At 41.6% G+C, this 15,152-nt stretch overlaps 1 protein-coding gene and 1 pseudogene across 1 annotated transcript in view; one reads left to right on the top strand and one right to left on the bottom strand.

Annotated features, from left to right (window-relative positions):
- Positions 1-15,152, top strand: part of LOC103750502 — a gene marked incomplete at its 5' end in the record, with an annotated part of 45,597 nt that overhangs the window by 15,150 nt on the left and 15,295 nt on the right. The window contains 2 exon segments of the mRNA XM_017803313.1: positions 300-322; positions 3,271-3,295. Of these exon segments, the coding sequence (XP_017658802.1) occupies positions 300-322; positions 3,271-3,295 (48 nt within the window).
- Positions 10-122, bottom strand: LOC115067753 (annotated as a pseudogene).

Below are 15,152 nucleotides of genomic sequence, written 5' to 3'. Positions count from 1 at the left end.
ATATATAATAAAAACATGGAACACTTTATTAATTTGCATGCTATCCCTGCGTGTTAGCAGGGGCCATGCTAATCTTCCCTGTATTGTTCTAATTTTAGCTTATGTGCTGCCAAAGCCAGCGCCAGTGCCAATTCTTGTTTTATCATTCTCCATTGAAAAGAATGGTAGTATCTTGGGAAAACAGCTGACTCAGGACTGGTGCAGGGAAAGCACAGGATGAGTCTGGAATGTCTTGTGCCCAATAAGGAAGCTCTCAAAAAATTGTGGAGACACGATTGAAGGACTTATCCAGCTTGAAGGGGCTCTTCAGGGCCAGCAACAGGTCATCCATTGGATCGCATGGGAATCCATGAGCTATTATCAGACAGAGTGGTGATGATTAAGATGATTATGAAGAGAGATAGAAAGATGCTCTGTAGACAGATAGATGACAGAAGATATACGGGCAGATATATATGGGCAGATACAGGTAAGTAAGTAGACTATGGCATTTTTTTTTGTTTGTTTGTGTAGGGAAATGTCCTTATTTAAAGAAATTACAAGCCAAAGAATTCAAGGGTGATAAGGTATTCTATCAGCACTTTACTCTCAAATGGTTCAGAAAAAAAAAATTTCTTACCAGGGGAGGGGCTTACAAGGCCACACCCCTTCCTGAGGTGTTATTGGCAGTTAATGTTTACTGAGAAAGGTAAAGACATTTCCTTCAGCGATGTAGTCACTGATAAGTTGCCCATGCTCCTGCAAGTAACCTTCACTGAACTTAACTGGCTCACACACACAAAAGAACATGAAACAGGAGCTAGTTACAAAGAGGAAGAAGATTAGCAGGAGTGGGAGGATCACAAGACAGGATACTGGGGAGCAAATGGGATCAAAATACATGAGACATACGTATAACATCATGTGTAATTAGTATATACTAATAAAAAACTTTTTAAAAAAGGGAAGCCGAAAAAAATTTTAAAATAATACTTTTCTTTTAAAAAGGAAACTGAACTAGAGAGATGGCTCAGTGGTTAGGAGTACTGGCTGCTCTTGTAGAAGACCTGGATTCAAGTCCCAGCACTCACATAATGGTTAACAACTCTCTGTAACTCCAGTTCCAGGGGATTTGACTCCCTCCTATGGCCTCCTTGGGCACTGCACATGAGTGCATTTACATGGAGGCATAACACACAAAATAAAAATAAATAAAAGTCTTTTATAAAAGGTGGGGGGACTTAGGCGATGGATCAGTGAGCCAAATGCTTGCCACACAGCCATGAGGATCTGAATTTAGAAGCCCATCACTCATGTAAAAAGTTGGACTTGGTGGTATAGCTCCTTGGTGGGGTCAGGGACAGGGACAGATGGATCCCAGGGGCTTATTGACTAGTCATTCTAGCTGAACTGATAAGCTGTAGGTTCAGTGAGAGACCCTGTCTCAAAGAATAAGGTTGAGGATGATTGAGGAAGGCACATACCTCAACCTTTGGTGCACACACACACACAAACATGCACACACACACGCTTATGTGCACACACGTACATGTACACATGCATACACACAAACAAAATAGGCTGCATGCACACAAGAACTTTTAAAAAAGAAAAAAAGGTTTCTACTGTTCTTGCGACTTGCTAGTATGCATAAAATTATTTAAAAATCAAAAAAAATTTAATTAGCAGGGCGTGGTGGCACATGCCTTTAGTCCCAGCACTTGGGAGGCAGAGGCAGGCAGATCTCTGTGAGTTCAAGGCCAGCCTGGTCTACATAGCGAATTCCAGGCCAGCTGGGGCTACAGGAAGACCCTGTCTCAAAAGGCAAAAAAACTTTTTAAATCAACAACAGCAAAAGTAATGGAGCCAGGAAAGACTGTGCATCTTCCTCTTTTCCACTCTCTTTTCTTTGCTCAAGGCTCCTCCCCCAGTCCACACACAGCCATGCAGCACTGTATTAGGGTTGTTTAAAGGAACAGAACCGGTAGAGTATATATATATAATATTTTATGTATTTTATATATATAGGGATTTATCAGATTAGCTCACAGGATAGAGTCCGAGTAGTTCAACACTGGAGAGGCTGAGAATCAGGTAGTCGCTCAGTCCACGAGGCTGGATGTCTCAGTAGTCCCAATCTAGCGATGAAGGTCTGATGAATTCCAAAAAATCATCTAGCCGTCAGTCTACAGCAGCAAGACCAACTCACCAGCGAGCAAGCGGCAAAAAGCAAGTGCTGTCCTCTGCCACGGCCTTTTATACAGGCTGCCATCAGAAGGTAACACCCATATTTAGGGTGTGTCTTCCAGCTTCAGATGATCCAATCAAGATCTCTCATTTCAGTTAATTCCAGATCCAGTCAAGTTGACACCCAGGATTAGCCATCACAGCACCTTCTTCCTCTCTGACCTCTGATCCCATCTCCATCTACCTGATCCTGACTCCACTGCCTCCCTTTCCTCAGGATAGGATTCCATTGAACTTACCCAGATCATTCAAGATGCACAGTGCTTTTACTTAAACACTGGATTTTGAGACTTCACACATCAGTGATTTTTTTTTTTTTCCTTTTCTTTTCTTTTTTTGGTCTTTTTGAGACAGGGTTTCCCTGTAGCCCTAGTTGGCCTGGAACTCACTATGTAGATCACACATCAGTGATTTTAACCATCACATCCCAAAATATCCCACAGAATGAACGAATCATAACTTGCCTTCTCATTTCCATATGATCTACTTCTCGTAACTAGTCATTGCAAACAATGTTATATATCCTCCTCGTTGTTGTATTTCTGTAGAAATTATCTAGAATTGTTATATGAAATTTTGTGAGTGATATTTTATTAGATGTTGGTTTTGCTGTCCCCAAACACATACTTTCAAATTCCTACCAACAGAGGCAGCCTGTTAAAATTCTCATTTAAGTAGATAGTAAACTTTTTAAACAGTAAAATATAGCGTATGCTTATTCACTGGCACTAAACTTCTGGAGAACTGAGGCATGTTCTCATTTGTATTTCTTTTGACTATTAGTGTCCTTCACACACATTTCTTCTGTGAGTAGCCTTCTATTATTGATGAGTGGGAGATTTTTACATGCAACCTGCCAGGGAGGCAGAGCAAGATATGGCCTTCCTACTCTGCAGTCTTTGAGCTAAATGAATTCTTAAACTTTCTAGAACCCACTCTGTAAACATAGAATTTTCATTCACTAAATATGCCTTTTCTTTTTTTACAACTAATATGGGTTTGTTAAGAACTATATTCTGTATCACTGTCATCAGATTTGGGGAGCAAAGTTGGAGGGAGATAAAGACAAATACTTGGGGGCTGCAGAGATGGCTCAGTAATTAAGAGGGCTTACTGCTCTTGCAGAGGACCCAAGTTCAGTTTCCAGCACCCATAATGGGTGGCTTACAGCTGCCTATAAGTCCAACCAGAGGATGCAATACCCTCTCCTGGCCTCCACAGGCACTACACTCAGGTACACATACTCACACATAGACATTCACATATATACATAATTTAAATAAAATATTTTAATATATATGTTTAATAGCAACATCTATTAGTTTGTTTTTTATGTGCATGTGTATTTTGTATGTGTATATTTTTTTACATGTCTGCATTTATGTGATTTTACCACATGCCTGGTGCTTACAGAGGCCAGAAGAAGGCATCAAATCCCCCGGAACTGGAGTTAAGAATGGGTGTTAGTTGCCATGTGGGTGCTGGGAACCAAACCCTCTGGAAGGGCAGTAAGTACTCTTAACTGTTGAGCCATCTCTCCAGTCCATGAAATAAAATAAAAAACATCTTAGCATGAACACCAACAACAACGAGGGTATCCTCAAAGAAGAGGCATACTGCTTTCCACTGGTGTCTGGGGTCAGGGGCAGACTTTCAAGCAACATAGCAAAGGAATGAATTAATGGAAAGACATGGATTTTACACAAAAAAGGAAAGCTAAAAGTCACTTATTCCCAACGGCAACAGCTATGACATACTTAAGTGATAAGCCTAATCAATTATTAAAGAAAATGTCTTTTCCATTAGTTTTTAATTAAATGTGAGCATCTCTGGGGCACTGATAAAGAATTCAATGTTTAATTTTTCCAATGATGGTGAATTTAACCCCAGGATTAGAATCAGATATTAAAACTAAGCACGTAACTGGAAGTCTACAGGAGAGTTTGGAAAATTGTTTGATGATTGTGAGAATTCACACTAGTTTTTGTGTCTCAGAAAGGCAATCTATTTGAATATATGAATATCCTTTTTTCCAGAAAAGAGGTCTTGATATCTCTGAAGATAGTTTCCCCTAGAAATGTGCTTCAAAGCCTCTGGGGAGGAGAAAGTAAGCCTGAAGGAGCCTTGATGCTAAAGTCTTAGAGACCAAGAGCAAGGGAGTCATGCATGATGCTTTGGTGCAAGGATGCCTGCTGGGCATCTGGTAAAGATGCTACAATATATCAGAGCAGGGGACCAGGAGATGTGGAAGAGTGCTAACACAATGGGAACAACCATGTGTCCAGTGGTCCATGAGCACCCACATTTGAAAGGAGAAGACAAAGCAATCCACATGTATGTATCGAGGGTGGGAGGAAGTGAAACACAGGTGGTCATGTGAGCAGGATAGGGACAAACACAGATGTCACTTCAAAGCCAGAAGAGAGTATAGAAACATGCTGCAGGAACCAGAGACCACCCGACCCTCAATGTTTTCGTCAGGGTTTTCCAGAAAGCAGAACCAATCAGACATGTATAGATGGATATTTAAAGAACAATTTGACTGTGGAGACTGGAAAGTCAAATCACTGCAGAGTAGACTGGAATTCTGAAGCCCCGAAGAAGGTGTGATGCTGTAGTTCAAGTTCAAAGACCTCCTTTGCCCAAGTTCCTTTTCCCGTATGCCTTGATCTCTTTTCTCATTGAGGGCTTCAAACTGATTGGATGACACAAACCCACATGCAGAGGTTAATCTGCTTCTTTCCCAAAATACAACATGACACCGGGCATGGTGGCATACACCTTTAATCCCAGCCCTAGGGAGGCAGAGGCAGGCAGATCTCTGTGAGTTCAAGGCCAGCCTGGTTTACATAGTTATGTTTAAATCTTCATATCATCTAAAAATACAGGGACTGAGGAGATGGTTTAATCAATAAAGTGCATTCTGTGCAAGCATGAGTATCTAGCTCTGATTCCCAGAACCCATGTAAAAAGCCAGGCATGGTGGCATATGTCTGTAACCCCCAGCAGTAGGAAGGCTGAGACAGGAAAATTACTGGGACCTGCTGGTTAGCCTGTTTAGTCAAACTGGTAAACTCCAAGTTCAGTTAGAAAGTCTCAAAAAATGAGGCAGAGAGTGATTGGGGAAAACACCTGGCCTCCAGATGTACACACACACACACACACACTACCTTTATAGAAACGTCTAGATTGGTCTTAGAACAGGTCCTAGCCAAGCCGACACATATAATCAGCCATTGTGATCAGCTTCCCACTGGGCTCTTCCTCGGTATTGAGATCTGAGAGGCATGAAAGCCTGGATTTCTTACAATTCTGGAGCCAATGAAGAAAGGCCACTTGGTTTCTATGGTCCTTGACTAGGAATAATCATGCTGTGGAAAAATCAATGGTGCCACCTCAAGCCATGCCACAGGAACAGGCCTAGCAAGTTGACAGACTGGCGTCAGCCTGGCTCTGGACAAATCCCTATTGTCATTACTAAAGCCCATCATCCAAGTGTTTGTTCTTAAAGTGCCACAGGATAAAAAAGCCTGACTGAGTTTTGTTTGTTTTTATTGTAGAAGAAACCATCAAAGCTCCATATTTTTCCTTTCTCTTGAAACAGCAAAGATTTGACTTATTCTGAAACCTCTGAGCTTCACATTTTTCTGAATGAAAATATGTGCTTTGGGGAAGAAAACAGTATGTCTGTGAGTTCGAAAAGTCATACCCAGGCACCCAGCAGAACGGTTAATTCTGTCAGGGAGAATCTGGCTGAGAGGAAGTTTGACCAGAGCATAGTGGGCTGGTATCTGCCAGTTCTGTATGTGTGGATTCAACCACAGGTCAAAAATGTGGTTAGGCCTCCAACAACTGCATCTGTATGCACATGCACACAATTGTTTTTCTTGTCATTATTCCCTAAAGTACACATTTTTACGATGACTTAAATAGCATCTACATTACATTAGATATTATAAGTAATCTAGAGATGATTTAATGTATATGCATAGATCACATGCAGGTACCCTGCCATTTGAATAATCAGGGGCTGGAGCATCAAATCTTGTTATCCTTGGGGGTCCTAGAACCAATCCCCAAGGAACACTGAACAATGACTGTACTCTCTGTGGTGTTTTGAATATGAAATATCCTTCATGGGCACATATGTTTATGCATTTGGTCCCCAGCTGTCTGAGAAGGTTGTGGAACCTTGAGTGTGTGGAGCTTTGCTGGAGGAAGCACACCACTGAGGGCAGGCTTTGAGGTTTTATAGCCTGGACACACTTCTTGTTCGCACTCTGCTTCCTGTGTGCCGATTAAATGTAGTCACTCGTTTCCCGACTGTCAGGCTGGCCACATGCTCTTGCTGCTAAGCCTTCCCCACCACGGCAGACTGTACCCCCTTTGGAACTATAAGCCAACATAAACCCTTTCTCCCTGAAGTTGTTTTTTGTTTCTGTTTGTTTTGTTTTGATCATGATAGTCTATCACAGCAACAGAAAAGTAACCCATACACTCTCCTAGCTGGGATCAGGAAGTAGGTCTGGATTCTGATGCTGGTTCAGCAATTAGTTCACCATGTGACCTCAGGCAAGTCACTTACATGTTCTGTTCCTTAGTTTCCTAGTTTGGGGATGAGGAGTGGGAATAAAACCCAGGGCTTTGTGCATGCTAAGCGTGTGCTCTGTCATTGAGAAAGAGCCCCAACTCTTGAAAATAGAGATAAAAGCATGACTCCTTCCAGGGCTATTATATCAATTTTGATAGTAGAATGGACATGCAAAGTCATATCCAAGTGAGTAACTCTCATCTCGTCAGACAGAGATAGTTGATTTTATGAATAAAATAACTTTGAAATAAGGGGACTAAAGTTTATGTCCTTTATACTTTTTATCTTTTATTAGTAAACAGAAGGAACACTGGAACTGAGACTTTCTAAACCTATAACTTGGGGTAGTATTAGGGACCAACTTATAATTCAATTTGTGATCTATGGAAACGTTGTGATTTTATTTTTCCTTCAAATCTGGGACCAGAATGAGCTGTAGTGATATGGAGGGGCTGGGCTTATACATAGCACATATATGATCTGTTCAGCATTCTTGCCTTTTGGGAATTTTTTCTCCTCTGTGACTCTAATGACTGTTAGTCATGTGGACCCTCTTTCTCTGAATGCAAGTGAGTATGTAATTCAAGCTAGCCAATCAGAACACTCTCTTCCATTGACACTGTGATTGATGCAGGGGTGGTCAGATGATCTAAGTTTATTCCTGAGCTGTTTATGGAATTTATATAAATGTTGAAGGAGAAAGGCTTTCTCCCTCCTTTGAGATTTTGAGCTCCTGTCTCTGTTTCCTTACTTAAGCAAATTGTAGTGAATTGAGGAGTACCCTCCTGACCATTTCCATCCAGAACCTCAGAGTATGATCTCACTAATAATAGTCTTAGAAGATATAATTAGTTAAGGACCATGAGATAAAATCTTCTTGGATTTAATGAGGGTCCTAAGTTCCATGACCAGTGTCCTAATAAGAAGTGAGGACACAGGCACAGAGACGAGAAGGTAATGTAAAGGTGGCAATGACCAGAAGCCAGAAGAGATTGCCCCTCAAAGCCTCTAGGAGGAACCAGCCCTGGGACAGGGCTGATTTTAGATACTGGACCTCCTGAACAATGAAAGAATAAACAATATTATTTTAAGCCACTTGATGGGCTGTTTGTTATAACAGCCCTAGGAAGCACATAGAGACTGCTTCAAAGAATTCAAAGAAAACTTAAACATAATGGGCCTCGGAAAAATGAGAACCAGGGAAACCCCAGGGATCTATCAGTGGGCATTGTGGACCTATGATCTGATGCTCACTTCTGTAATACAGTTTCTAACTCTGTCAATCTCATTGGTTTTTTATGAAAACAAAACCAGGTACAAAAAGAAGAGTGCTCTGGCATCTTGGTTACATTTCCTGTTGCTGTGATAAGAAGAGCCCCTGATAAAAGCAACTTAAGAGAGAAAGGATTTATTTTAGCTCATAGTTCAAGGGTACAGCCCATTGTGGTGGTTTGAATGAGAAATGTTCCCTCCCTTATAGGCTCCAAATAGTTGAACATTTGGTCAGTTGGTGGAGCTATTTGGAGAGGTTATAGAACCTTAAGGTGTGGCTGTGCTGGAGAAAGTTTATCCCTGGAGGCAGGCTTTAAGAGTTCATTGCTTTGGCCATTTCCAGTAGCTCTCTCTGCTTCCTGTACCTGCTTTGAAGGCAGCAGCCCTGAGCTTTCTTCTGCAGTTGCCTCTTGCCATGTTTCCCACTACATGATAGACTCTTATCCCTCTGGAACTGAAAGGTGAGTAAATTCTTCCTCCTATAAGTTGCCTTGGTCATGGTGTTTATCACAGCAACAGAAAAGTAACTAATACCTTTATCATGGTGAAGTCCTGGCAGCAGGAACTTGAGGTGGCTGATCACAATTCATTTATAGTCAGAAAGCAGAGAAAGATGATTGCTGGTTCTCAACTCACTTTCTCCTTTTTATGAAGTCAGGAACCCAACCCATGGAATGATGACACTTTTAAGGTGAATACTCCTGTTACTCTGATCTTAGTTAACCTAATCTAGGTATTCTTTCACAGGCATGGCCAGAGGCATGTCTCCTAGGGGATTCCAAATTCTGTCAAGCAGATGATCAAAATTAATCATCCCATCTGATTACACCAAATGACCTAGGAGAAAGTTGTGTGTTAAACTATGCTTGTCAGGATCTGCTCTTTTGACAGGAAAACAGTTCTCAGAAAAGAGATTTTGAAGGAGGTTAAATATTTCCAAAACTCACCTATTGTACTTCTGCTAAGCACAAGATAATTAAGACAGACCAGTGGCTTCTAATCCTGTCTGATGATCATAGTCTCCAAGGTAACTTCCAGTTATTCATTACTAGGCCAACCCAATGCATACATAATGTTCAAGTCTCTACAAGTCTGGCCTGGTTTTGTATTTTCTTTCTGAGAAGTCATAGGTGATTGTGAAGATGAACCAGTAGGAATAGTGGTTTGGGAATGTGTTGGTCAAGTCAGGTTTCTATAACAAAGGCTAATGGGCTGGATGGCTTCTGCATAACAGAAATGTATTTCTAACTATTATGAAGACTGGAAGTCCAAGATCAAAGTGTCATCATGACTGGATTGAATAAAGGACTCTGCTTTTGTTACTTTTCCATTTCTGTAATGAAATACTCTGCCAAGCAACTTAAAGGAGAAAGGATTTATTTTGGCTCACAGTTCAAGGGTATAGTCCATCATAGTAGGGAAGGCTGATGGTTTGAATGAGAAGTATCCCTCATAGACTCCAAATATTTGAACACTTAATTGGTGGTGCTGTTTGGGGAGGGTCATGGAACCTTTAGTGAAATGGGGAGAAAGAGAGTCCCCTAGAAGGGTCTTAGTCTCATTCATAAAAGAATTTAAGAATGAACTCAAACAGAAACTTCTACAACTTTATTAGAATTTTAAAGAAAAATCCTCAGGGCAGGTGAGCTGGTAATCTTGGTAGCTGCCTTGAGGAGGTGAATAGGGGGAGGGAAGAAAGCCATGAAACCATGCAGGTTTAGAACCTACATGGAGGTCAGACACATGGCTGACTGGCAGCCACATGACTGAGAGAAGGAAGCTTTAGAGAAAAAGTAAAGAAATACAAGGCCCAAAACCTTAAAGAAAACATGTTTAAAAAGAAAGTCATAAAGAAGAAAATGAGAAAATATGCTTTTCTGAAAAATTCAGAGAAAAGCAGACAGACTTACAGAGACCTAAATGACTGTGGCTGGTGAAGTTCTGTGGAGTTCTGCGCTGCAAGACAGGATTCCAGGCAGGAAAAATTTGCTACCTCATTAATGCACCAGGTATTCTGCCCATCCTATTAGCATAACTTAAGGTGAATTTGCCTTCTTAGGGGTGGTTCTATCACCAGGTGATAGACCAGGGAGACTGGATGGAGAGTTCATAGCCTTGCTCCACTTCTAGTATCTCTGTTCCCTGTGCCTGCTTGAAGATATGAGGACCCAGCTTTCTGCTAAGGCTGCTTGTTGCCATGTCTTTCCTTCATGATGGACTCATCCTTCTGGAGCCATAAACCAAATAAACTCTTCCGTTAGTTGCCTTAGTCATGGTGTTATATCAATCCAACAGAAAAGTAACTAATTCAAGAAGGCATGGTAGTAGGAGCTTGAGGGAGCTGGTCACATTGTATCCACAGTCAATGAGTGGAGAACAATAAAGGCTTGTGTACAGTTCACTTTCTTTTAATACAGTCCAGGATGGCAGGCCAGGGAAAGGTGCCACCTCAAGTAACATAATCTAGATAATCCCCCACAGAAATGCCAAGAGGCCTTTCTCCCCAGGGATTAGCATATTTGGAAGCCAATGAAGATGAACCCCCTCTCTCATAATTGACTTTGGACTCCCTGATAACCTTAGAAAGGGAAGCATCACAACTGAGCCCTTTAAGATTTGAAAAACCATTTGAAAAGGTAGAGGTTTCAGAGTTTGTGGAGGTCCATTAAAAGAAAGCTACTTCGTCCTCATCAAAAAAATAGAATCTGAATTCTACCTCTGGCCCTGGGTGGAGACATAATATTGTGATCTGCTCCAAAGATTACAACTTTACATACTAATGTCTCTTCCTTAAGAGTTAATCCAGCTAAGCCTGTCAATCACCTGGCCGAGAGAGCACACCTCAGGAACACTAATTTACCTGATAAGTGTTAAGGGATGAGGGAAGTATTTATCCCTTTAATGAGATGATGTACTTATCCTTCCCGGGTACTTAACCTTCCCCAGAAACTCCTCCTCCATGAAGTCTCTTACAGATTCTCCACTGGATAGCTCTGCTAATCCTGCCAGAAAGTGTGAGGTTTCCTTTTTCTATCTTTTTCTCTCAGATACTGCCAAAGCCTGAACATATATTTAATGACATTCTGGGATTTCTCCCTCCCTCCCTGAAGCCCCAACCCCTTCTGCCATGTCCACTATGAAGCTGCTTACTGACCTCCATTACTGAACCTGCTGCTTTCTTTGACTCTCACATACATTCTACTCCGTGTTTTTAACTGCATAACATCTTTTGCTTCTCAGAGACTGAACTTTATCTAGGACACCATCAAAAGACATCAACAGCATCTTCCTTCAGATTTTTCAATACCAAACAGGGTTCTCAGACTCCTGATGAGGACAGCACCCCTGTACAGAAGGCAGTTAGGAGAATGACAGTGATATACCTTTCCTACCTAGGTAACAAAAGTGAACATCAGGAATGTTAGTCAAGGCCATGCCATGTTATAAAGTTCCCCCATTTTTGTTAAACAATGACAATTCTCAGACCTAAAGGTATTTTCTAGCTTCTTGCCTCTCTGCTCTCTCCAGTAGGCCTACTTACTTGCCTACCTTAGTAATGACTGACCACAAAAGGTATTGTTTCAGCAGCAAAAAGCCCCCTGGAGAAAGGCTGGTCAAGAGAACAAAATTTCTCCTCTGGATGAAGACTCAACCTTCCAGTTTTGCTCGGTCAATCACCTGGTCATAGGACTACCCCTAGGAGGGTGGGTTCACTTTAAGTCATGTTAAAGAGATAGGCAGAGCCTAGGGACCCACACCTTTAATTCTAGCAGGCAGATCTGTATGAGTTCAAGGCCAGCCTGGTCTACATAGCGAGTTCCAGGACAGCTGGGGCTACAGGGAAACCCTGTCTCAAAAAATAAATAAATAAATAAATAAAGGGTGGCCAGAATACCTAGTGTGTTAATGAGATGGTGGACTTTTCCTGCTTGGCTGGAATCCCCACCTCAGCACAGTTTTGTGGACCCTGCAGGTCACAGGCATGGGCTCTCCTTAAGTCTGTCTGCTTTTCTGAATTCTTCTTTTCATCTCTTTTCTAACCATGCTTTCCTTAATGCTTTGGGCTGCGACAACATTTTGGGTTTCTTTACCTTTTTCTCTAAAACTCTCTTCCCCTCCCTACCATATGACTGACCTGTCTGACCTCCATGCAGGCTCTAAACCAGTATGGCCTTTTTTTTTGGTCTTTTTAAGACAGGGTCTCCCTGTAGCTCAGCTGACCAGGAAGTCACTATGTACACCGGGCTGGCCTTGAACTCACAGAGCTCCACCTGCCTCTGCCTCCCAAGTACTGGAATTACAGGCGTGGGGCACTATACCCACAGCTTTTTTTCATTTTCCTTCTCCTTGTCATTTCCCCCTTTGGGCATCTGCTGAGATTTATGGCTTGCCTGCCCTGAGGATTTTTCTTTAAATTCTAGTAAAATTGTCCTAACACTTCTGTCTGAGTCCATTCTTAAATTCTATTATGAATGACACTAAAGACCCTCTAGGGGAGACCCTGTTTCTCCCCAGAATCAGTGTTTATCTATCACCTGATCTTCTTTAACCTACCTCACACTCTCCTTCTTAGCTACCTCAGCAATGGCTGACCACAGGCCACAAAATAACAGAACCCGTTCCCTTCCCCCTTTCTTCCCTACAACTATCCCTATGTGTAAGAGACAACAGGCTCTGGTTCTTACACGAGGGGCCCCCTCCAAAAGTCCTTTCCTGAGTAAAGTCTGTGCTTTCATCAGTCTCTCATCTCTTTATCTTTCCTTTTGTCAACCTTAAAATAGATATGGCTTAAATCGGGCCTTGGAGGAAGCGTAGGATGCTAATGGCACAATTCCAAGCAGATCCTTAGAAAGATTCTGAGTCCTTGTAATTACACTCCACTCTGCAACCAAAATAGCTGCAAGGGAAAGACAAGTAGATGTGTGAGGGCGATGAGTTTTGGCAACCTGATTTTCCTGTATTGGTTTGTCTTTGAACTTATTGCTTACCATGTGTCATCCTTACATTAATGAATCAGCTAGTTTTATTCAAAGAGTACTGTGTAATAAATGAGGAGAATCAGGTCACATATACTCTTGAATGTCAAGACTTTATGGAACACTGTGAACTCTGCCCTGTAGCATCTGGATTGAAATCAACATTTAATAATGGGAATACTGATATTCTGCCAGCAACCAGAAACATAATTTATTTCAATGTTTTGGCCAAAAATCACTCTCCCTGTAGCCCCAGCCGGCCTGGAGCTCACTATGTAGACCAGGTTGGCCTTGAACTCTCAGAGATCAGCCTGTCTCTGCCTCCCGAGGGCTGAGACTAAAGGCATGTGCCACCACACCTGGCTGCTCATCCATTTCTGATTTAATAAGACCTTTTTTCTCCATTCTTGTTGAAAACAGTATTTTAGAAGTGCCGCTGTTCAAATTTGTACCACAAAGGTCTTGTGTTGGAAACTTAATCCTTGATGTGACAATATTGGGAAGTGGGGCCTAATGGCAGATATTTAGGTCATAAGAACAGAGTAACAGGGGGTTGAGTGTTTCAGGAGAGGAAGTGGGTTTTTTACAAAGTCAAGTTTTGTGCCCCCTTGCCCTGTCTCGCCCTCTCACCCTCTCTAGACCCTGTGATGCCTCTGGCTGTTATGAGTCCATAAGACTTCCACCAGATATGCCCTCCCTCCCCAATCTGGATTTTCCAGCTTCCAGAACCATAGGCCAAATAAATTGCTGTTCATTAAATATTATTCAGCCTTTAGTATTCTGTTACAGCAGCATAAAAGGACTAAGGAATTTCCCTGTACTTATTATTGTGCTGATAGTTATGCTGAATGCCTAAATAAATATTTGTTTTCCAGAGACTGGAGTTTTTTGAAATACTCTTTTTCTCACTCTCTTTCTCTTCCAAGTTCCTTTCCTCCTTTCCTGCCCTCTACCCCCAGAATAAAAGACATTTCTGACCAATCTCGCAACTACTTAATTCTTACTTAATGGTTCTATACGGAGGTAAAATTTTGCGATAGAGAGCAACCTCTTGGGCAACAGGATGGAGCAGGATAGAACAATGGGGAAATTGGGAGATCTGGGAAGAAAAGAAGTCTCTCACTCCAGACCCTGGGGGAAGCCTCTCACCAACTGAGAATAAAAAATCCTACACAATTACCATTTGTTGTAAATGTTGCCAACACAGAGACAATGTTTCTTTTATAGAGAAATAGTTCAAATAAGAATGTTAAAATATGAACCATGATTAAGGGCTTATGACTTTTCTCTTTTCCCAGATATAAACCTGTAATTTTCTAGGAATCTCATTTAAGACCTCTTTTGCAGTAAAGGACACATTTTAACCCCCTTGTGAAACTCTTACAACCCATGATTTTATCTTAGTGGGTTACAGTGCTACCCAAGGCACCACAGAGCACCCTTATCTCATTTATCAAAAAATGAAAAGAGATACGTGAGGGTCCCTTAGAGACCCTTTGAGCAATGGAATTCGAAAAAATTCTGCCAGGCATAGTGGTGTGTGCCTTTAATCCTAGCACTTGAGAGGCTAATTAGCTGAATTCAGCTAATCCTAATCCTATACTACTAGGACAAGTAAGAAAGACTCTACTTTGAGAAGACCATAAGACCCTATGGGTCTGAGAGATGATTTGGTGGTTAAGGGCCTTTGCTAGTCTTGCGGAAGACCCAGGTCCAGTTCCCAGTACCTACATGGTGGCTCACAACTGTCTGAAACTCCAGTTCCAAGGCTCCCCTTCTTGCCTCTTTGGGCACTGCATAAATGTGATGTACATACAGACATTAAGGCAAAACACTCATACACATAAAATAAAATAAATTAATCTTTAAAAAATTTTTTTAAAGGATTGGAGAGATGGCTCAGCAGTTAAGATCACTGACTGCTCTTACAGAGGAACTAGGTTCAGTTCCCAACACCCACATTATGATTAGCAACTGTCTGTAACTCCAGTTTCAGGAGATCCAATGCTCTCTTCTGGCTTCCATGGGGATTGCATGACATGCATGCACTTATATACATGCAGGCAAAGCAATCATACACATGAAAG

The sequence above is a fragment of the Nannospalax galili genome, unplaced genomic scaffold (assembly GCF_000622305.1).
Source record: "Nannospalax galili isolate Female #2095 unplaced genomic scaffold, S.galili_v1.0 scaffold46, whole genome shotgun sequence".
Classification (NCBI taxonomy): domain Eukaryota; kingdom Metazoa; phylum Chordata; class Mammalia; order Rodentia; family Spalacidae; genus Nannospalax; species Nannospalax galili.
This window is presented reverse-complemented; position numbering and strand designations above follow the sequence as displayed.